Source organism: Triticum aestivum, chromosome 7A, assembly GCF_018294505.1.
Source record: "Triticum aestivum cultivar Chinese Spring chromosome 7A, IWGSC CS RefSeq v2.1, whole genome shotgun sequence".
NCBI classification, from domain to species: Eukaryota; Viridiplantae; Streptophyta; class Magnoliopsida; order Poales; family Poaceae; genus Triticum; species Triticum aestivum.
Genome location: NC_057812.1, coordinates 62,248,761 through 62,272,001, shown reverse-complemented (window position 1 = coordinate 62,272,001; position 23,241 = coordinate 62,248,761). Strand labels below are relative to the sequence as shown.

Below are 23,241 nucleotides of genomic sequence, written 5' to 3'. Positions count from 1 at the left end.
TCTTTAATTCCCCCAAAACCATTCTTCAAAAAGAATTACATTTTACTTTTATTTTATGTTTTTTAAGGACGAGATACCTAGAGAAATATGTTCGATATATTTCACATGAGATTCATGTAATATTATACCATGGAATCTTTGAATATTTTATAGCTCTAATCTGGTTTTTAAACGAATAAACTACGAGAATTAAATTTACATCTACGATGTGCATATACAACTCCAATCTTACATGTTTACATGTTATAATGTGGTATGTCTATATTCGTTCATATTTTGGTCATCAAACTTCTACATGCATTGCACGTGTACCTTACTAGTATGGTTGCAGGGCTTGGAGGTAATTTTAGAGCGTTATCTTCACTCTTGCTTTCCCTTCGGTTCTCCCCCTCCCACCCAATCCCTACTTCTCCGGCCGACCGGCGATGTCTACTTCTCCGGTGATGTGAGACTTGCTCCCTCTATCTCACCCGCTGGAGGCCGAATCTGTTCCCCGCCCCGGCCACCTCTTCAACGAGGCGAGTAGGAGGAGCTCAAGTACTCAACAGTAAGCTGTAAGCCCTAGATCCTGGTCTCCTTCGATTTTCTTATCATTTCTACTCAGGGCGGATCGGTGTTTTACCTGACCAGCGTTGCCTCTTCCAGTAGATCTAGGCTTGGTAGTGGATTTCTCTTTTTACCTGGTGTAAACTAGAAATGTTCAGGAATATTTGGCTCTGATGCGCACCTCTGGATGTCTCGCCCTGTTCTTGAAGGACAAAAAAATGGCACCTCTTTTGCTGATCCCGGTTTTTCCTACGAAATAGCTTCGATGATTTAGTAGATCTACGGTTGGTACTTGGTACAGATGTGTATGAATATATACTTAAGGGAGCAACATCTGTCGCTCTTGGTTCAGATGTAACACCCGTCAGCCTAGCACTCTTTCAGATGTTCTTAAGGAAGTAAATGACCCCTTTTTCTTGCTCAGTATTATACTTTAATTCGGTAGTATATATACTTTCCTGTGATGCCTAGCCATTGTTTCAGGCTTTCGGCTTGTCCCTGAATAAGATAGCACTTCCTTTTCTGTACATATTTTTACTTGATAGACCAGCTTTTTCTTGTAAATAAAATGAAAATGGAATTTATGTTGTGAATGGGTCATTGCCGTTGGGATATTGCACAGGAGAATTTGGGAACACAATTCTCTCATGGTTAGTATACTCTTTCTGCTGATGTAGGTGTTTCTAGGTAGAGGAAAGGAATCAAAGAACCTTCTTCAATGTCATAGTCATCCACCTCATTATCTTGAAAAAAGTAGTGCTTAGCATACTGTCTAATCTTACTTGGAATGGTGCTTACTGTACTGTTTACCGCAACTGTTTCTACCAAGTGCAAGAAGCGTCTATGCGTAGCGCATGGCTAGGTGGTTTGGCGAATGTAATTTCACTGGTGTTTTTCTGTATGATGGATTTATATTTTGATGATACTCTGAGCTTCTGCTGCTTTCTTATAAAATTGAGCTCATGAAATTTGGTCTTAAAATCGTACACGAAGCATTTGTATTGCAAGTTGCAGTTTCAGCTCTGTTTAATTACGAATCCTTTGTCTTCTCTTGTAGACTTACATGATGGAGGCTGCACGATCTCCCCCTTGGTCACCCGGAACTCCTTGGCCTTGTCCTCAAGCGCCTCCCTTCCTTAGCTGATCGTGTTTGTCTAAGAGCTGTCTGCCACCCATGGCGCTCTAATAGTATGTTGCAACCCCTTCCTCTCCCATTCCCGTGGCTCACTCTCCCTGACGGTACCTTCCTCAGCATTCCAAGTGGTGAAATTCACCACATATCTTTACCAGAAGGTGCGTGTTGCCAGGGCTCCATTGGAAACTGGCTATTCCTCACGCACAATGATGATGTGTGCTACTTGATGAACCCTTTCTCCAAAACCAGGTCGGAGCTTCCTAAGCTAGCCAAAGTATGGAAGCGCAGAATATTGGATCCCGACACTAGATTCAATCCAATTTTCTACAAGTTGGTGGTGCCCTTTCCCCTTGACTCGTCGCCCTGTTCCCTTGTTGCTGCAATGATCGTGGACGATAGTGAGTGCGGTACACTTTGTATTAGCAAACCACCGATTGTCACTGACTCTTTCAGAGACGATGAGCTTCCAGTTCTGGAACTTGAGGATGTTGCATTCTTTGATGAAAAGTTGTACGTCTTGGCGGGGTTTGGCCAACTGATCATATTTGAATTAGACAAGGACCTTCGTATTTCATTCATGGAGTGCATAATTGACTCTGTGATGGACTTAGGTGGAACACTGAATCCTTTCCGAGAGAGGCGTGTATGATAAGGCAGTATCTGGTTGAATGTGGCGGTAGACTGTTGATGGTGATACGGTGGATTCGCTCTATGGCCCATCCAACAAGTGATGACTATTCGGAGCATGACCGTACTTTTGCACTTGTGGTTTTTGAGGCAGATTTGCGCGCCGCCGAACGTGTTGGATGGAGAACAGTAAGTGACTTGGATGGCCATGCGATCTTTGTCGGCAAGCATAGCTCCAAGTCCCTGCGTGCTGAAGAATGCAGTGGATACCAAGAGGATTGTATCTACTTCATGTGTGACTATCCCGAGCCGAAGGATTCTGCAAATCCTCTTCGTGATGCCGGTGTTTACAACATTAGGATCAGGAATGAGACATTCATGCCGTTGATGTCGGGGACTGCAGCAGTACCGCCATGTCACGTTGGCCAGTGGCATCCGACATGGTTTTTCCCTCCTGAAACTGTATGATCGGGCCTTGTGATATATGATCCTGAGAGTAACTGGTGGGTAATGTATCTGAGAGGGGAGTTGGAAGGACTTCTTCCTCGCAGGGACAGGTGAGTTGTTGATGGAAGGTAGAGATCCGTAGTGTTAGTTTCTGTGTTGGTACTTGGTAGGCTGGTAGGTTTAGTTTGATGAGTGATGTGTTCTACCTGGTGGCTGTTGTTCTGTCTTGTGGTGGCTGAACTTGGTGACCTTGTCCTAGTGTAGCGTTGTAACTGCTGTCACCTGAACTTTAAAATGCAGGGCGCTGTATCATCAGTTTTATTTTAAAGGATAATTGGTTTGATGCCAACATTTGGTATTACTTGGCAAGCCAACAATTGGCAATATCAAAAGTTTCCAAAGATCGGCAACTTCTTGTGAGGCTGGCAAGTAAACTTGGTAACCAACCAAGCACTAGCCAATATTTGGCATTTGCCAACTGTTGGCTTGCCAATTTTTGGCATCAAAACCAATCACGCTCTTAATTAAATTGGAGGGTGTGTTCTCCTTTTGTCAAAATTTTCTTGTATGATGTTAGGTTCTTAATTAGTATGTTGATAGGGATGTTCTGCATTTTCAAGTATTATGGATGATTTGTTTTCGCTGGTATTATGGATGACTTTTAACAGGACGCACTATAATGCAAGTCTTTTGCTGTGATACAAGACTAAAGGCATCTCTAACAGAAGCTTTAAATTCTGTAACTCCTCATATTGGCATCATTTGGGGAGTCAAACCGTAGCTAACGGGAGCCCTATAACTATAACTCCTCAAAATTTTGAGTTAACCCTATGTCTTCTCTGCTCAAATTCGAGCACGTCACATCCATTCTTCTCAAATCTCCTCTCATCAAAAAAATGGCTCAACCGGCAGCGAGATGCCAAATTGAACCCGCCCACGCCAGTACAAAACCTGCCGGTGCCACACCAAACCCTAAATCTTTCTTGGCCGCCCCATTTCTCCCCAAATCGCCGCCGCCGCCACCCAATTTTGTCATCGCCGTTCGAATTGCCATGGCTCGTCACCTGCCGCGGGTAGAGCAGTGGGATGTCACCGCGGCGGACGTCATCCTCAGACGATGACTGCAATGACGAGCCAAAGGTGGCGCAGCTCGCAGCGGCCATGGGCAAGGAAGCCGATGAAGAGGAGGAGGGGCAAGGCGATGGAGGAGGATGGGTCGGCGGCGAAGGAAGCCATGCACGTGGACGGCGCCAGCGACCAAACCTACCTCCTCTCATGGGAGGAGGCGGAGCGGATCGATACAATAGTTATCGGTGTGCACTTTGGTAGCTGTGTAGGCGCTCGAGTACCGAGTTCGGTGTGTTACAGGGTGTTGGCCTTCCGTCGCTTTGTATGTACCATGGTGCTTTAGGTCTAATCTAGCTAGCCGTTGCTTTAGGTTTTTGCTCGGTTTTCCTTAGTATAAACCGAGCAGCCTCTTTGTTATTTACACCTGTCTTTATGTGGTGCATTATTTCTCTGGGTTCTTCTTGTAATACTTTTTTTAATCAATGGATTTGACAGCTCTCCTGTCAACAATATAAAATGATAAGGTTAGAGCATCTTCACCGCATACCTCTAATTCGACCCCTCAAACACTTGCGGACGCGCCTGGTCAATGACAAGGCGTGTCCGTTTTGAACGCCTATTTATTCATCCACGCAGCCATTAGTCTCATTTTCTTTCTCATATTCGGGTCACTTGCACGTAATTGATGGAGATGAAGAGAGAAAGAAAAGAATGAATAAAGAAAAAGAAAAGGTGGTCCGGGATGGGACTGCGTCTTATGTGACGGATTGACTGGGCGCGCCCGGACGTGTCCGCGAGCCCTCATATCCTCCCCGTATTTGAGATGGATATGCGGGTTCACAGACAGCCCGGACATATAAAGAAGATATAAGGGGTTCGGTTGGGTCATGCTTTTTCTTCTCTCTCCTGTACGGTCATTGACCAGGCGCGTCCACGAACATATGAGAGATGGTTTGAGGCATCGGCTGTAGATGCTCTTAAACAGATATTATAGAATGATATCGAAGATGGGCATGTAAATTTGTTTCCAAGATTTCTTAAATGTTTGAAAGGCTTTTCTAGTTATCGTTTTAAGTAGGATCTCGCTCACTCTGTCCTCTTCCCATCGGCCTTCCCCGGCCAGGTTCCAATCCCTACTGCTCTGTCGATTTGAGACTTGCCTCTGACTAGCAAGCCTCCCGCCCCACCTCATCCGCTGGAGGCCGAATCTGTTCCCCGCCATCCACCGGCTCGCCGACGAGGCACCAAGACTCAGCAGTAAGCTGTAAGCCCTACCGCCTTGGCACTCTCTATCTTGTCAGGGGTTTCTTCCAGTAGATCTGGCTGGGCGGATTGATGCTTACCTGACCGCCATTGTTTCTTCTAGTAGATCTATTCTTGGTGGTTTTTTTTACCTGGTGTGAACTAGAAATGTTTGGCTCTGATGCGGACCTCTCAATGTCTCACCCTGTTATTGAAGAAATATAAAATGGCACCTCTTTTGCAAATCCCTATTTTTTTTCTACCAAAATTGTTTCAGTTAATTAGTAGATCTGCGCCTGGTAGAAATGTGTATGAATACATTATACACTAAAGGAAGGAACACCTATCGCTCTTGGTTCTGATGCAACGCATATCACTCTTTCAGCATATACTCTTAATAAGGAAGAAAAAAGACACCTCTTTCGTCAGTTGCCACTTTTCCTAACCAAAATTTGTTTTCTTTCAGTCGACGATTGGTAATGGAGTTTTGGTCTGATGCAAAGCAACAAATATTCAGTACTATGCTTTAATTCAGTAATATGCTATCCTGTGATGCCTAGCCAGCCATCGTTTCAGGCTTTCAGCTTGTACTTGAATACAATAGCACTTCTTTTCTATACGTGTTTTTAGTTAATAGGCCACCCTTTTCTTCTAAGCAAAATGAAAATAGGATAAGTGCAGTTACTGGGCCATTGTTGGGAGGATATTGCACATGAGAAATTGGGAACACGGTTCTCTCATAGTTAGTGTACTCATGGTGCTGATATTGGTGTTTCTAGTTAGAGGAAAGGAATCAAAGAATCTTCTTCTATGTCAGTCATCCACCTCATTATCTTGAAAAGTATTACTATCTAATCTTATGTGGAGTTAGTACTTACGGATTACAATGCCGACTGAATGGCGCTTAGTGTACTGCTTAGTGTGACTGTTTTTGCCAACTGCAAGAAGCATATATGCGTAGCGCAAGGTTAGGTGGTTTGACGAATGTAATTTCACTAGTTTAGTTCTGTATGATGGATTTATGGTTGCCCCACAGCTTCGTATTCTGATGATACTCTGAACTTCTGCAGCTTTCTTATAAAGTTGAGTTGACGACATTTCGTCTTAAAATAGCACCCAAAGCATATGTATTGCTAGTTGCAACTTTCACTCTGTTTAACTATGAATCCTATGACTTTTATTGTAGACTTGCATTATGGACACTGCACAGTATGGACCTTGGTCAGATCTTCCGCCAGAACTCCTTGGACTTGTTCTCAAGCGCCTCCCTTCCCTAGCTGACCGTGTTCGTCTAAGAGCTGTCTGCTGCCCATGGCGCTCTAATAGTATGTTGCAACCCCTTCCTCTCCCATTTCCATGGCTCACTCTCCCCGATGGTACTTTCCTCAGCATTCCAAGCGGTGAGATTCACCGCATATCTTTACCAGAAGGTGCGTGTTGCCAAGGCTCCATTGGAAACTGGCTATTCCTCATGCACAATGATGATGTGTGCTACTTGATGAACCCTTTCTCCAACACTAGGTTGGAGCTTCCTAAGCTAGCCAAAGTATGGAAACGTGAAATATTTGATCCCGACTCTAGATTTAGTCCAATTTTCTACAAGTTGGTGGTGCCCTTTCCCCTTGACTCATCTTCCTGTTCCCTTGTTGCTGCACTGATCATGGACAATGGTAATTGCGGTACACTTTGTATTAGCAAGCCACCGATTGTCACTGAGTCGTTCAAAGACGATGAGCATCCAGTTCTGGAGCTCGAGGATGTTTCATTCTTTGATGGAAAGCTGTACGCGTTGTGCGGGTTTGCCCAACTTTTCATCTTTGAATTAGACAAGGACCTTGGTATTTCATTCATGAAGTGCATAATTCACTCTCCGGGTGACTTGGGTGGAACACTTCAATCCTCGTTGAGAGTGGTGTGGATGATAAGGCAGTATCTGGTTGAATGTGGCGGTAGACTGTTGATGGTGATACGGTGGTTTCGCTCTATGGCCCATCCAACATCTGATGACTGTTTCGAGCATGACCGTACTATTGAACTTGAGGTTTTTGAGGCAGATTTGCGCACTGAACCTGTAGGATGGAGAACAGTAAGCGATTTGGATGGCCATGCGCTCTTTCTTGGCCAACATAGCTGCAAGTCCCTGCGTGCTGGAGAATGCACTGGATACCAAGAGGACTGCATCTACTTCATGTGTGACTATCCCTGGCCGAAGTATTCTGCAAATCCTCTTCGCGACGCAGGTGTTTACAATGTCAGGAATGAGACGTTCATGCCGCTGATGTCAGGCACCGCAGCAGTACCACCACGTCACGCTGGCCAGTGGCGTCCGACATGGTTTTTCCCTCCTGAAGCTGTATGATCAAGCCTTGTAATCTACTGATCCTGAGAGTAACTGTTTGGTAATGAATCTGAGATTGGAGTTGGAAGGGCTTCTTCCTCACTACAACAGGTGAGTTGTTGATGGACGGTAGAGATTCGCAGTGTTAGTTTCTGTGTTGGTAGGCTGGTAGGTTCAGTTTGATGAATGTTGTGTTCTACCTGCTGGCTGTTGTTCTGTTCTGTGGTGGCTGAACTTAGTGTTCTTGTCCTAGTGTAGCGTTGTAACTGATGTCACCTGAACTTCAAAACGCCGGGTGCTGTATCATCAGTTTAATTTCAATGAAGTTGGAGGTGTGTTCGCCTTGTGTCGAATTTTTCTTGTATGATGTTATATTCTTAATTAGTATGTTGATAGGGATGTTTTGCATTTCAAGTCTTGTGGATGATTTTAACAGGATGCATTGTAATGCGCAACTCTTTCACTGTGATAAGACTAAGGGCATACCTAACTGAACCCTCAAATTAATTGTACTCCCTCGGTCTTAATTGAGGCAACCTCTATTAATTGAACCCTCAAATTAATTTGAAATTAATTGTACTCCCTCCGATCCAAATTAATTGAGGCAACCTTTATACAACTTTGCATAGAGAATTGTATAGAGGTTGCGTCAATTAATTCGGATGAGAGGGAGTACCACACTGGTCTTATTCAAATATGATTATGCGTAACTTTGGAGCGAACTATACAAGTGTATCCCACCGCAAAAAAAAAGGAACTATACAAGTGTATCACACTCCCATGGGCAGAATATCAAAAGTCACCCTTGTTTCCTTGAATGATTAACATGCCGATGCATGCAAATTTGTACTTATTGAACTTGAACAATATAAATGGATTTATGTTCCCATGACAACAATGTGTAGGGGCTCTGCCTGCCAAACACACGCATTGGACACAAATTTCTCCATATTTTATTTTGCGAAGAAAATGATGATGAAGTGCAATGGTGAATGACCAAAAACCACATCGAAGTAAAACCATAAGAGTCCACGTTGCTTTTGAATCTACAGTGACAAGTTTGCATTCAAATTGTTCTCCTTCTTTCCTTATCCTGAAAACGATTCTTAGATCAGTAGAGGAAGTGAAATAGTGCACTCAGATTGATGGACAACAGCAATATAAAAATAAATAGAAAACTACATACATAGGAATATCCTCACGAAACAATATGGTGAACAGTTTTACTTGATAGACAGTACATCTACACAAAGTAAATGAGTAGATTCTTTTATTTGTTGAACAATATGCTGTTGTAACAGTTATTTAAAAATCAATAAAAATACACAGCAGAGTTCTGTGTTTCCCTAAAAAAGGTAATTAAATAAATAGGCAAAGAGGGGGAGTGTGGAGAACACCAAACAAGGCTGTGGATGAAGTGTTTTCGTGTGCGGTGCATGGCTTATGGTCTAAAATAAAGAAACGACAAACAAATAAGAATGCACATATGTATAAATCAAAATTTATGTATAAATGTTTTTAAAAGTTCAATAAAAATGGACATGTACATGTGGATATGTTCTACGTATCTATAAAATTTCCCCAAAATGTATATACATATTTATATAGTCAAACTAGTGGAGATAGCATAGACAAAGTTTTTTTTGGTAGGAAAAAAACAGCTCACAAAACTCCTACAGGTAGCTGAATAGATCTCTAAATATTTCTGATACCATGACATGTAGGGCCACTATTGGTTATGAGAGTTAGGCACACCATGACTGGATCGGGATTAAGCAGAGAGAAATTTGCAGAGGAGAGTGATATGTGAGGGTAGAGAAATCAGGGTGATTTTTTTCTGGAGTGATATAGTGAGATGGGATGAAAAGCTCTTATCTTGTATAGTCTGGAGTCCAAACTGGCCGGTGGAGCCCGTTAAATATGATTTACACTTTACAATGATAAATTCTATCAGTTAAATCATCAGCACAGCTAGAAGTGCATGAATTGAGTAATTAGGACGATCCCTCGACTGATGTAAAATCTTCCATGAAGTAGGAGAACATATATTTTTTTTTAGAAAAGGAGGATGTATCCCCGGCCTCTGCATCTGGACGATGCATGCAGCCATATTATTAATTATTCACAGAAACCATACAAGGTGATACATCAATAAGCGTAAAACCACCATCTTGGCAACACCGTTGCTACTCCTATCCCCTTGATGAAGGCGTGCCGAATGTCCGGGCCTAATACCAAACAGACATCGCACCAAAGCCTAACATCTAAAGCCGGGTGTCCCATCCAAGCCACTACCTGGATTGGGTTCCACACCGGTCTGGCACACTCCCAGTGAGCACCGCACGCTGCAAGGGCCGTCACCTCCATCATCCCTCGGTCCATCTTCAGAACATAGTTGATGCACCAACCTTGCCAAGCCTCTCTGCCATCAACGCCACCATGACGCCAGACAGCTTCCTCCTCCTGCGCGAGTCCATCTCCGCGCATCAGACACCGAGTCTCCACAGCGCCACACCGTCGAGAACCGCCACCATCAATGTGGAAGATGAAGCACCGCTCCACCAAAGACGCCGTCCTCCGGTCCCACGAGCCCGTGTGCATCTCCAAGAATGATGCCCCCAAGGGGGAAACGACACCATAGAGCCGTCGTCATCCGATCTACTGATCTAGGGTTTCCCCCGGAGATAGTAGAGAGTGACCTTAAACTTCTCCACGGCGATGCCTTCAGAAAGGAAACGATGCAGACAGCGTCGCTGTCGCCGGCCTTGGCTATAGCCAAAAGCAGGTTTTCACCCAGATCTGATCGAAGACCTCCATCTCTCGTGCACGGGCCGCCGCCATCCCTGCTGGGATCTCAACGAAGACTCCAAGGAGTGGATCGGCGCCGCGGCGTCGTCATCGTTGTGGCCGCCGTCACCGGCCAAGGGTCTCCCCCGATCCCAAGAGCCCCACCATCCAGTCACTGCCCACCACCCGGATCCGGCGAGCAAGGCCACACCGAAGCCCAGATCGAGCGGGATAAGGTGAAGGAAATGAAGCTAGCGCAGGTCAATCCAGATCTGGCGGCCGGCCGATGGATCACGGCCGCCATGAGATCCCACCACCAGGTCCTCGCCTCCCACGCGCCGGCAAGATGAGCAGCTCCAGGAGTGGTTGTCGATCAGAGGCGCCGTGACCGCTGCACCGGCCACCGCCACGGAGGCCGCACGTCCATTACCAAGGCCGCGAGAGGAAGATCCCGCCGCCGCTGGCCGCCGGCAGGCTTTGCCCGGCGACGTAAGCCAGCGGCGGCGAGGGGGAGACGCCAAGAAGGAAGCGCCGGCGGCGGAGATTAGTTTCCGCCCGTGCCGCCCGTGAGGAGCGACGCGGGCGTTTTTTTCTGAAGAAATATATGAGCATAAGACAATTTGTAAATGGCTACATTGGTTCAGAGAAACAATACTTACAGATTATTTTCGGAGTGGTTTTGCCAGCAGATAATCCATCTTAGACAGTATCAGCAGGAAGCTGAGGGCATCCTTGGATCACGTAGTGCTTCCGTTGACCAGAGGATGGCAAACCTTCTATGGAAGATAGTGCCACACAATCTTTAACATCAAACTTAGTCAATATCTTGCCAAAATGAAGCCTTATGGATGTTAAGGCTGAACAACTTGCTATTTCAACTTCGCTTAGCTCGAGCTCGTCATCCTCAAGCCCCATGTCAATGTCGACATCCCTCAGAGAGGACATGCCAATCAAGGACAGTTTCTGCAGGCATTCCATCTCCTCAAATGGTGGCAGGACATCTATGCCCATACAGTTATGGAGATGGAGGCTTTCTAATCCCTTCATTGCGATCCACGATGGAGAAGCACCTGCATAATTTATGATATGAAGATGTGCAAGACGATCATGTGGTTTAAGACCCTCAATTACTTCCTTCTGGACAGCGGCACTTTCTCTTGCACTTGCACTACCCCATGAAAGTGAAAGTGTCCTCAGATGTTTTTTATCTTTAATCCTTGCCTCAGAAGCCTTTTGCTTTGTTTTGACATTGTCAAGATCAAGGATACTAAGTGACCCTCTGATCTCACTTAAAGATCCCAGCTGCGCAATCTCAAAGCCTTTCTCTTCTTGCACCCGAAATTCACTGAGCTCTTGCAGAAACTTCATTTGTCCAACTCTTGATATCCTTGAGTGCAATGACCCTGACCCCGGAACGAGGAGATAGCGTAAGCACACCAGATTGCTCATAGCCTTTGGCAAGTCATCTAAACCACTCCAGTGCATGATATCCAGTAGCAGTAGGTGGTAGAGCTTGCATATAGCCTCAGGTAAAGGTTTGCGCTCCTGAGATGTATACCTGAGTTCTAAATACCGAAGATGGATGAACTTTGTGACACTGGATAGCAAAGCATCGATATTGAAATGCATTGACAACCGAAGTAAACGAACATACTGTAATTTTTCCAGGGTCTTCGCAAACTTTGCAGAGAAATTCTCATCATATGTGCCTACAAGCATGAAACTCTCCAAAGATTTCAGAATATCTCCGTCCTGTATCTTGTCTAACTTTTCTTCAAAGGTTTCATTACGTTCCATGTTTCCTTCATTGTACACCATCTCAGTCCAGATGCCGACATGACGAATGAGGTGTACAGATTGGGAGGCTTCCTGAGGATCTGGGCCAGCAATAGTAAGGCACTGAAACGCTGATACTTCTTGTGCTACATCATGCATTAAATCATGCAAAATAAAGTACCGTTCCTCTTTCTGGAAGAAGCTCCCATATACCAATTCATCAAAACTGTAACTTGCTGCATCTCCCAATGGTATCCTCTCATGTGTGACAAAGCCAAGAGCAATCCACATACGTATCAACTGTTCCTTGTCAAATTTGTAACCCTTAGGAAACAAAGCACAATATGAGAATAATTGCTGAAGACGGTCGGGCAGGTGATTGTAACTGAGCCTTAGTGCTGGTATGATGTCATCCGTCTCATTTTGAATCTTCCACTCATCTCTATCTAATATATTTCTCCAGGCATGCTCATTGGTTTTTTTTCCCAAAAGTGCACCGACACTTTTAGCTGCTAAAGGATTTCCTTTCAGCTTGGTAGCTATTTCCTTTCCAATTTTCAGAAGCTTTTTGCCTCGATAATCCGTATGACCAAATATGCATGTTTGGAAGAAGGACCAGAACATATCTGCCTTCATGCCATCCAAGTTGATAGGTGCATTGGATCTGCCCGTCGCGTTGGCAACAGATAGCTTTCTAGTTGTCACCAGAACCACACCCCCTTTTTCCGTACATCTAAGTGGAGCCAAAAGCTTTTCCCAGCGGCCCTGGCTCTCTTCCCACATGTCATCCAAAACAATTAGAAATTTTCCAGTCAAGTGTTTCTTGATGCTGCCCTGAAGCACGTTAAGGTTTGTACTTGGTTTATACTCGCACTTAGGTATTTGTTGCAGAATCCCTTGTGTAACTTTGACTTCATCAAAATTAGCGGATACATAAATCCATATCATCATTTCAAACTTATCTTTCACACGTTGGTCATTGTACACTTGTCGAGCAAGTGTTGTCTTCCCAACACCACCATCGCCGACTATTGGAAGAACTAATAGCTGTTGATGAGGTGATGCACTTGCAGTTATTAGTTGTCTAATATCATTTTCCTCTTCTCTTGGGACCACCTCAGTTTCAGTTTTGCTGTCTACCGTCTCACGTGTATCTATATCCATGTTTTTTGTTGCTTCAACAATCTGACCAAGCTTCTCTACCACGAGAGCTTCATGAACATCGTTGCAAATCTTCTCCAGTTCATCAGCAGTCTTTTTTATCAGTCTTATGTCATATCCACTGATTTTTTGCTCCGATGTTCCAACTTGAGTGATAGATTTCATTTTGGATTTGAAAATGCTTGCATTCTCCAGGTTCTTCTTTTTTACCTATTAATCATAAATGGTAAATGTTAGGATTAAAATTCTCATATTTTTTACTGCTCTGTGAACTTAAATTTCACAGAGCAGTAAGGCAGATCAGCAGAACAGTCTAGAGAAACAGTGCACCAGAGTACAGATTAAAGTGAAGATAACCATGTTAGTTCAACTATAAGTTGTCGGTCAGTTAAAAGAAAAGGTATTCCCATGGGTGCGTTAGCACCCTACGCTTAAATAAAGTTGCCGATCTCTGAAAATTTGTGATATTCTTTTCGAAACTATCTTAAAAACATTAAACATGCTATAACAAGTACAATTGCAAAAAATGACCCAAAAATAATATGATCATGTACACAAAAGTCAAAATTGGTGCAACCTGAATAGTGAATAGTTTGGAGACCAACCATCGAGGTCAATAGGGGACAACTGTAGGGGGCCAGTCGAGGTCGTGTTCGACGTGTTTTCTTTATGACTAATTTTGCCATAACTAACCTTAGCCAGACCGTAGCTGGCACAAATGAGTAGTGAACAAAATATTCATCATAAGTGTGGCAAAATTTGGCAAGAAACTGTCTATGACAAACACACACCTAAGTTGTGGTAACCTTAGAGCATCTCCAGCTGCGCCTCCAACAGGCCCTCCCCAGGCGTTTTTGCCGCGCCGGCGCCGAAAAAACGGTCCAGTCGCCCCCCAGAAGCCTGTTTTTCGCCGGCTCAGGCCGAAACTGGTGCCGGCGGACCCAGGCAGAACCCGGCGCCCTGGGGGCGCCTGGGCGCCGGCACAAGCGAAAAGGACGCGTGGGTCCGCCCTGTCGGCGAGTCCAGCGCCTATTCCCGTCGTTTCTTCCCGCTTTCCCCCCACTTCCCTCCCATTTTCTCCTTTCCTCCCGCCAATCTCCCTCCCGCTCGCCTCCCAGCCGGCCGCCATGCCACGGAGCGCGGCCTCATCCTGAACCAGCTTCCCTCGACAACGCCGCCGACGCCGATGCCCACGCCGACGCCGCCGCCAAGCCCGCGTGATGACGCCTCCACGACGCCCAGCAGCACCGAAGTCGCGCCGACACTGCCCAGCGCAGAAGCAGCCTCGACACCGCCAAGCCCGCGCATGCCAACTCCGCCGACGCCTGGGGCAGAGCCCGCCGAGTGATGCGTTGCGCACACGAACTTCTGCCGCTCTATTTTTTGTACGCCTGACTATATCCGATCGCCGAACTGTGACTTGCGATCGCCGGACTTGTGGCGTCTTTTATGAGCGGGAACGACCAAATTCGAATTTTCCGCGTCCTGGGGCGGCGCCTGGGGGCGTGACTGAGAGCTAGCTCGCCCCTAGGGGCCGAACTAGCGCCGGTTCGCCCCCAGACCGCTTTTTTTTAGCGCCCTGGGGGGCCGAACGGCTGGAGATGCTCTTAGACTACAAACCAAACATGCATGTAGTTCGTGAGGTCGAGCATGGCAGTCAGGCGCATTGTTCCTGGCGGCTGGGGCTGCCGGGGCTTTGGGTGTGGTCAGTAGCTAACACAGTTGCATTACGTCTTCTTTGTCGAGGGGCACTGAAACCAAACGAACTCAAACACCACTTTACAAGGGAAATAATTTGCAGAGGTTTCTTAGGTGCTCACAAATTTATGGCTGTAAAGTATTACAGGTGGAAGATTTCGTAAGTGTATTTAGTAAGGTGTGTGTTACATTCTAAATATGTTATTTTTCTACTGATGTTATTTGACGGTAAGTGCTTGCTGTGTTTCTTGACTAATTGAGAATGGTTATGTCAGATTCCACATTAACTTATACTTGTTATTTAAAATGTATATTTTAATATTTTCTACTCCCTCTATAACTAAATAGAAGAGACGATTTTTGCAGTTCAATTTGAACTGCAACAAAGTCTTAAATTTAGTTACAGAGGTAGTATTATAAAACACGAAAGAGGCTTGCCTTGGTAGTTTTGTTTAGAAACCCAAACACAACACTGACGCATGCACACAAACATGCATCCTACCACACGTACACACAATGCCTACTGAAGATTGAAGTCGTGGAGCTTCAAGATTGATGATCACCACATACGTCTCCCTATCGATGAATTTGTTGCATCTCACTGAAATAATAATCCACAGGAATAAGACACATTGGGTGTCAAACATGGGTTTCGATCCCCCTAGTGGGCGGAGGGATGAGGTTACAGCTAAGGACAACTAGTCGGAAACTTTCCATCGGTACTGAAAAAAATACGAAGACGGGGTGAAACATATGAAAAAAGAAACAAAAATTTATGAAATGTAAACGGAATGGTGTTTTTCAATGGAACACTGGTGAAATGGAATTTTCATAACTGTACGTGTGGAACTTTCATGTTGTTTTTATAACCCACTCTAGGGCAACCCATATACACTTTTACATTTGGAACACCCCTTACTCCCATGATCTTCCCGTCATCTCATTCTTCCTGAATAAATATACTCCCTCCATTCCCTTATACAAGGCCACAAACTCATATTACAGGTACCAAGATAAAATTTAATGACTCTTTTGCAAGTCAACTTTTCTTTTCGTTAACCGGGATCATTAATACACCACAAGCATGCAACGAATGAATGAGAAGGAAGTGGCTGAGTGTCATTATGACTGCATGCATGTAATAAGTATTAAAAAGTTGCTAGTACGAGGAAACATCATTACTTTTTGCCTCGATTACTGTTAGTGGTCTTGTATTGATGCAAAATGTATTTTTGATAGTGGCCTTATATAAGGGAATGGAGGGAGTACCTTATAATGTTGTCAAAATTGAAAGTTTATACTCATTAGTAAAACTTAGGTATATCATAATATTTGTAGTCATATTAGCAGTTGAGTTTGTTGATTATGCTATGTTTTTGTTTATGGTTCAAGAGGGCGAGCATGTAATTGGTTACTTAGTTGGAGTTACTTTTAATGTGGCGTGTGACTTAGATTTGCTTGCTATATACTTCGTGGGTCATGACTTCGTAAAAACTATGGCTGTGCATGTATACTTTGTTTGTTATGATTTCTGTAATAAACTACGGCTATGTACATGTGTGCTACAGAGGCTAGAGGTAATATTACATTGCATTATCGAAAACATTCTGTTGTGGTACAATCAAATTCAACCTACATAATAAAAAGACAACAAATTTGGCTCAGAGTAATCCAACACGCGGATCGAATAGGGATTTCGGTTCTAAAATGGTAGATGCATCTTACTATTAACCTTTTGCCTTTTTTGATATTATCTATTACATCTTATTTTGTCTATTTGTATATTTAATCCATTTTACCTAAACCTTCTATTACACATTTACACTATACTAATTAGTTCCCATATACCACAAACGACTCTTTGAACGGGATGTTTAACAAGTTCTTTTCTGGTACTAGGCCAACTCCACCGCGCAACCCCATCTTGTCCGGGTGCGTCCATTTGGGGTAGAACGGACGAATAATGCAGCCTAACGCGTGGCCTCAAATGGACAAATGTCCGGATTCCGCCCGTTTTCGACCCATCCCCGGCCCAAACTTGCGTCGAATTTGGGGTGAAACGGACATCGCGCGGACGGGCTCGCCGCACGCCCTTATTCCCCCGTGGCCTGCTTGTCGGGGACACCAGCAGTCCCTTCGCTTCCAACGCCTGCATCCCCTCTCCCCGCCTCGCCCCGTCGCCGGCGCCGCCGCTATTCTCCGGCCGCCTCCTCACCGCGCGGCCCCCGGCCGTCCATACCAAACCACATCTTGACATGGCCGCCACCACACCCGCACTTTCGCCGTAGTTTTGGCCGTCGATCGGAGGAGGTTTGACCGTCGCCGTCGTAGCCGGCGGCAGAGGGGATACGACCGCCGGCGACGTACCACGGCGACCACGGCAGCTTCCGACGAGTGCTCCAGAGCGGCCAGTAGCCGGCCGCCAACCATCCCTCCCGCATCGAGGTGATCATCGCGGCCTCTTTTCCACCACGACCGCAAGATATTCGACACTTTTCCCACAAAGGTATGGACAGTGGAGATGAATTTTTCTTCCACCACTTCATTTGTTCATCGGACGATTCGTCGTCGGATGATGAATATCTTGTGGTGGCTGCACTGGTCGTTCACGGCCACATTCAATGGTAGATTCCTCGGTATAGGGGGTCACTCCCTGTCTGTGCTCCCAACCTGAACCGCAATAGGAAGAGAGGCCACGCCCTGCTCTATGCCGAGTACTTGAGGCAGCCAACTGCCGCTGATACAGAAAGATTGTTGGTGACCAACGCAGCTAGAGCCTTTCCAGGCATGCTTGGCAGCATAGATTGTATGCACTGGGAGTGGAAGAACTGTCCATTTTCTTGGCAGGGCCAGTACAAGGGGCATGTCAAAGCGTGCATTGTCATATTAGAAGCGGTGGCTTTGCGGGATCTTTGGATATGTCATTCTTTCTTCGGCATGGCAGGTTCTCACAATGATATCAATGTGCTGCAACGCTCTCCAGTCTTCGCAAGGCTTGCAGAAGGTCACTCCCCACCTGTCAATTTTGAGATCAACGGCCACCGGTACAACAAGGGATACTATCTAGCTGATGGTATATATCCTCAGCGGTCAACTTTTGTGAAGACAATCTCGAACCCCAAGGTGAGAAGAGAAAGAGATTTACCCAAATGCAAGAGAGTGCTAGAAAGGATGTGGAACGTGCTTTTGGTGCGCTTCAATCCCGATGGGGTATCGTTCGAAACCCTGCACTGTCATGGAATGAAGGAAAGCTTTGAGAGGTGATGACTGCTTGTGTGATCATGCACAACATGATCGTCGAGGACGAGCGTGATGACAGTATCTTCGACCAAGGATTTGATTATCAAGGTGAAAATGTTGAGCTCCTGCACCAAGAACCGACCATGTTTGAACAGTTTGTCCAATTCCATCGTGAACTGCGTGATTGACACTCATTTGGATCTTCAAAATGACTTGGTTGAACACATGTGGGATCACATTGGCAACCAATAGATGTATTGGTTCATTTTATTTTCATTTAAGACAATTTCGATTTGGTTGTAAAACTATTTAATTAGACACAATTTCGATTGGGTTGTAAAAAAGTCTAACTTAACCTCTTTGTAAATGAGAAGGGCTAAATTTAACAGGTAGAGTGCTCTGACCCCAGTGTACCGTAAATGAAATCTCCTACATGCAAAAGCAACATATTGCTCCTCCTAATCCATGGCAAACAATATATATATATATGGTGGATCTTGCCTTCTACCGATGAAGATGGAAACGTGATACTAACAGGAAGCCATAGCTTCCGTTTTCCACTTTCATGAAGGTCCCCAATAATAATCTAATTTCTAAACCATTAATCTCTCCTTGGGTGCCAACCAAAGGGAGGTCCAATCTTTTCTTGCCAAAGTAAAGAAATAAAAATTGTAGATACATACAGATACAGTCGCTGCAATCCAAACAATTAGAGCTCACCAAAATTTTGGCATGGCTACTTAGGATCCAACCAAATAAACCCAAAGACAGAAAATGGTAGATTTGAGAAGGTACCTCTTGCTTGATGCACTGGTACTTGACCTTGTCGAGCTCATTGGCCAAGAAAGACGCATGCTGGTGAACTTTGTTGACGTGATTTATGAGCTCCTTGTTCCTGATCCTCACCCCGGAGGCGGCCGACCCGGTGGGCACGGAGCCGAGGACGAGGTTGGCGCGCATCAGCGTGACCTCTATGGGGCCGACCTCCCTGTCGAGCCCTTCCGACCGTAGCAGCGCCTTGATGGCGGAGTCTTTGAGGTGGTCGAGGAGCTTGTTGAGCGCCCATGTCGCCGCCGCGGATGCGAGGAAGATGGCGTCCATTGTGTTGTGTGGAGAAGCAAGAGGGAGAGGAGAGGGAGACTAGAGGGCACTGGGTGGGTAGAAGTAGAACGCCGACAAATAGTGCTCGCGCACGGGTGCGTTTGGCTTTTGGCCTGGGCGTCGGGTGATGCAATCATCATGTCTACCGGCCGGGTAATAATGGATGGGTAAATGCGGAACTTGGTGTGCCGCACCGCACCGCACCGCACTGGAAATGCGTCGGATACTACTACTACTTACCAGGTACAAAAATTTATTACCGAGCATGCTAGTCGCTGCAGGGGAGACATGTACATGTGGTGGGCCTTTCTCTTGTTGAACTGTTCGTCGTGGGGGCGATGACAATAGACAACTCATCGCAAGCAGACTCGGGAAGAGGGTCCGTGACTCGTGGTACTATCCCCCTAGCACTGTGGAGCACGGGACGGGAGGACCATCAAATTCATCCAAGCGGAGGCAGATGCAGATGTTGATTCCGTGGACTGCATTCTTCTTTCTTTCGGGTGGAAAGAGTATATTCCAATCACCCATCATTAGGCTAGTCCATATTACACATCACCAGGCCCTCAAGCTAACCACACCCCAGTGCGCTGCTCAATTCTACCAAACATGGCTAAGTAGTGAGTAACACCAGTACTTGCACGAGCTACATGAGCTATGCTTAAACTCCCTCCTCTCATCAAGATTCTCATCTCCTCCACAAGTATAGGGAATCTCGATCTATCTGTTCATGGTGTCTGGAGCATTTTACTTCAATAAAGGATGCTCGAGTACCCGACTCCTGGGCCTGCCTTCGAGGGCGAAAAGCGCCTCCACGGTTCGCAGGTGGCGTGTTGAAATATGGCATGGGCTTGGGACCCATCCAACATTTTCAGAAAAATCTCTAAGAGCCCATGTAAGTGTTATGGCAAGGAAAGTGGTGAAAGTTTAGTACCACCGTGAATCTGGAGAAAGAGTTAGACCTCCTTATAAGCAATTCTCTTTCACACATGTTATTGGAGGTTGAGAAGACAAGTGGTTCCCGTGTGCCTCTTCGCCGCCCGTCTCATGTCTCGTTACTTGTGCGCTTGTGCTTAAACTTTACTGGTCAGAAACGAAAAGTCCTTAACAGAAAAGTCGGGTCCTGAGCTGCTGATCTTGGCTAGATGGTAGCAACAAGTTATATCGATTATGATGGGGTACAGAGTACAAGATGATCTACCTTTGAGATCATATGAATGAGTTCTAACTTCTATGAGATGATCTATTGACTAATCTATATCCTCGATTTATATAATGTAGAGGAGGCCCTCGTCTTGTGCGCCAAGTCTTGTGGAACCTTCCTTTGTATGTGTCATGGGCTACCCGAAGAAGCCCATTAGTGAACCGCCATGGGGGTTCTTGGCCTAACCCACCTGGTCGGGAGACGACGTGGTGAGTACCCATAGTCCAGGACATCATCAGTAGCCCCTGAACCAGTCTTCAAGTTGGGAACGCTCATTGGTTCTTTCAAACTATTCTTCATCTTTGGACACCGGTCTTGAAAATTGGTTCAACAAATTTTCCTATCTCCGATCTCAAGAATCGCCGAGATGTATCCGAAGAGTTCACACGTCGGGCATCCAAGGAGTTCACACGTCGGGCATCCAAGGACTTCTTTCAAGTTCTCGGCCTTTATCAATGCCTTGTTATCTTTATGCCACACCTCGTGTTCGAAGTTTTTCTCATGCGGCAGTGTCCTCTTGCAGCCGAGCTCCAGCGTCGGATTACATCTGAGGTGTTTTTTTTGCAGCCGAGCTCCAACGTCGGTCTGCATCCGAGGTGTCTTTTTGCAGCCGAGCTCCAACGTCGGTCTGCATCCGAAATGCCATAGATTACCTCAGTCTTGAAAAGGTTAAAGGAGTTCAGCCAAACTTAATGCCGGAAAACTCTTTGTGGAGCCAGCCACTTGTATCCGAGCTTTATGCCAGACTACTTCCGAGGTGGTGCACCACCTTGGTCTTGGGCTGATTATATTTTTGCAGAATTTTTTCAGATTGGTGTAACTTATTCTCTACTGAGATGTATAGCCAATAGCCCTCAAGGTGCGTGTCAACCTAAAATCTAGGATACACCTGAAGGATCAAATAAAACCATTGGTCCCGGTTGCCCCTGAGACTCAGGTCGATTCGTGAAATCGGCCTAAGGATCAAGTCATTGCTCGGCAACATACTTTAGGAACGAAACACAATGTGTAATAGCTCCCGAGAGTCAGGTTGGGTGAGGCCGACCAACCTGAGGATAGTAATCTCCTCGAAAATCGTTTTGCATTTTGAAATTTTCTGCATTGAATCATCAAATTAGTAACCCACGAGACTTGGGTTGTGCCACATGGCCGACCCTAGGATCGTATCTCCTTGGGGACTAGTTCAACTATCGTGTGCGTTTTGCCAAAGCCGATGTTTAGCTTAGCAGGGAAGATGCCGAACTATGGGTCGGAAAAGATTTCCCGAGCAGAACCATCATGCGGGACACCTCGATCAAGAGGATGTACAGCCTCCTGAAAGAAAAGAAAAAACATACAAGTAGGTTAAAAGTGTCATAAGCTCGGAAAACAAAAAAACTTATGTAAAAACTTTACGCCTAAATTAAGTTGAGTTTTTTTGTGCCAACACAAAATTGGTCTTAAAATTAATTTGTGCTTCCGTCGTGCTTTAACATGACACATCTGATCTCCAGACTTCAAGTGGGTCAACCTTAGGCTTCAACCTCCTTTTCCCGAAGGTGGGGTGCTTCTTAGGCCAGTTTAGCGAACTAAACTTGAGCGACTTTAGGGAGAAACCAGGCTATCCGGCCATTTGACCATACAGCCGAGTCAGAAAAAGGAATGGTAGAAAAAGGCTTTGCAACGACTTAAAATAAAATACTTAAAAATAGCACATGTAATTTAATGAGCCCCAGTTAACTTGGGTAAAGGAAATTGTCTTTAACAAAGAACGTTACAAACAAAGTTTCTAACAGACAACATTTTGTTTAACAAAAATATAACGCTTGGTTGAACCAAACAAAAATTAAAAAAATGAAGAAAAAATGAGCTTGAAAGCGACTTAGCTGGTTAATGTGCTTGGTGTTGATGAGCGGTCAGGGCTTGCGGCAGGAAGAGGACGTCCATCGAATTTTGACATATCCGACACGGCTTTGGTATATCGGTGATTGCCGGAGATTCCTCCATCGAAACAAGATGAAATTTTACAGGGTTGTTTTGGGCTCAATTTTGTACAGTTCCACCGAAGCATTCGTCAAAGCGATAGTTGCGGAGGCGGGGACGGAGAACGTGAATCCATTGTCCAGAAAAATCTCCACGGTCGCCCGACGACATTATTGACATTGAGCCCCAGAGCGCCATGGATGATTTTTTTTCCATGATCTCAGTTGAGATCGGAGTTGATGATGATAAAAACCACCCGATATTGATGACCTAACATGGGGTGCAGTCGTCGTCCTAGCCGAGGTGATCAGTCAAGCCGACGACGAAGATGTCGACGTCGGCGATAAAACTCTGTTCCGACATATAGACCGCGTTTGAGCTGATTTGAATTTCCATCGCATCGGGGTGACTACCAGCAGGGACCTGCATGGGCCATCAATAATGTCAGTGCTAAAATCGGCGGATCTCGGGTAGCGGGTCCCCAGCTGGTGATCTTAACTAGATGGTAACAGGAAGTAAAGAGACATGATTGTTATACCCAAGTTCGGGCCTCTCGAAGAGGTAAAACCCTAATTCCTACTCTTTTATATTGATTGTGATGGGTATAGAGAGTACAAGATGATCTACCTCGAGATCGTATGAATGATTTCTAACTTCTATGAGACGATCTATTGACTAGTCTAGCATCGGTTTATATAATTTACCAGAGGCCTAGGATTTAGAAGAGTCCTAGTCAACTACGTCAGTGGAGAGGAGTCCCCTGTCTTGTGGAATCTTCCTTGTATGCCTCATGGGATGCCCGAAGAAGCCCATTAGTGAACCGCCATGGGTCCTCGGCCCGACCCACCTAGTCGGAAGATGACGTGGTGAGTACCCCTAGTCCAGGACACCATCACAAGTTCACAACCC

The 23,241-nt window shown here is 45.4% G+C and overlaps 2 protein-coding genes across 3 annotated transcripts; one reads left to right on the top strand and one right to left on the bottom strand.

Moving 5' to 3' along the window:
- Positions 1-349: 349 nt before the first annotated feature.
- Positions 350-7,811, top strand: LOC123152297 (uncharacterized). 2 transcript variants are annotated; one of them, XR_006476099.1, is made up of 3 exons: positions 350-554; positions 1,604-5,087; positions 7,141-7,811. XR_006476099.1 is itself a non-coding variant. In XM_044571877.1 (2 exons), exon 2 carries the CDS (start codon positions 6,261-6,263, stop codon positions 7,422-7,424), a length of 1,164 nt encoding a protein of 387 aa, XP_044427812.1. In that variant the 5' UTR covers positions 4,605-5,087; positions 6,252-6,260; the 3' UTR covers positions 7,425-7,811. The 2 variants fall into 2 exon arrangements, 1 of the variants encoding a protein (XP_044427812.1); XM_044571877.1 differs by lacking the exon at positions 350-554 and having other exon boundaries at positions 4,605-5,087; positions 6,252-7,811.
- A 379-nt stretch (positions 7,812-8,190) lies between these two features.
- Positions 8,191-19,234, bottom strand: LOC123152295 (putative disease resistance protein RGA3). The gene is made up of 3 exons (XM_044571876.1): positions 18,861-19,234; positions 10,850-13,337; positions 8,191-8,496 (listed from the first exon to the last, which is right to left on the bottom strand). Exons 1-2 carry the CDS (start codon positions 19,164-19,166, stop codon positions 10,890-10,892), a joined length of 2,754 nt encoding a protein of 917 aa, XP_044427811.1. The 5' UTR covers positions 19,167-19,234; the 3' UTR covers positions 8,191-8,496; positions 10,850-10,889.
- Between the last annotated feature and the right edge of the window lie 4,007 nt (positions 19,235-23,241).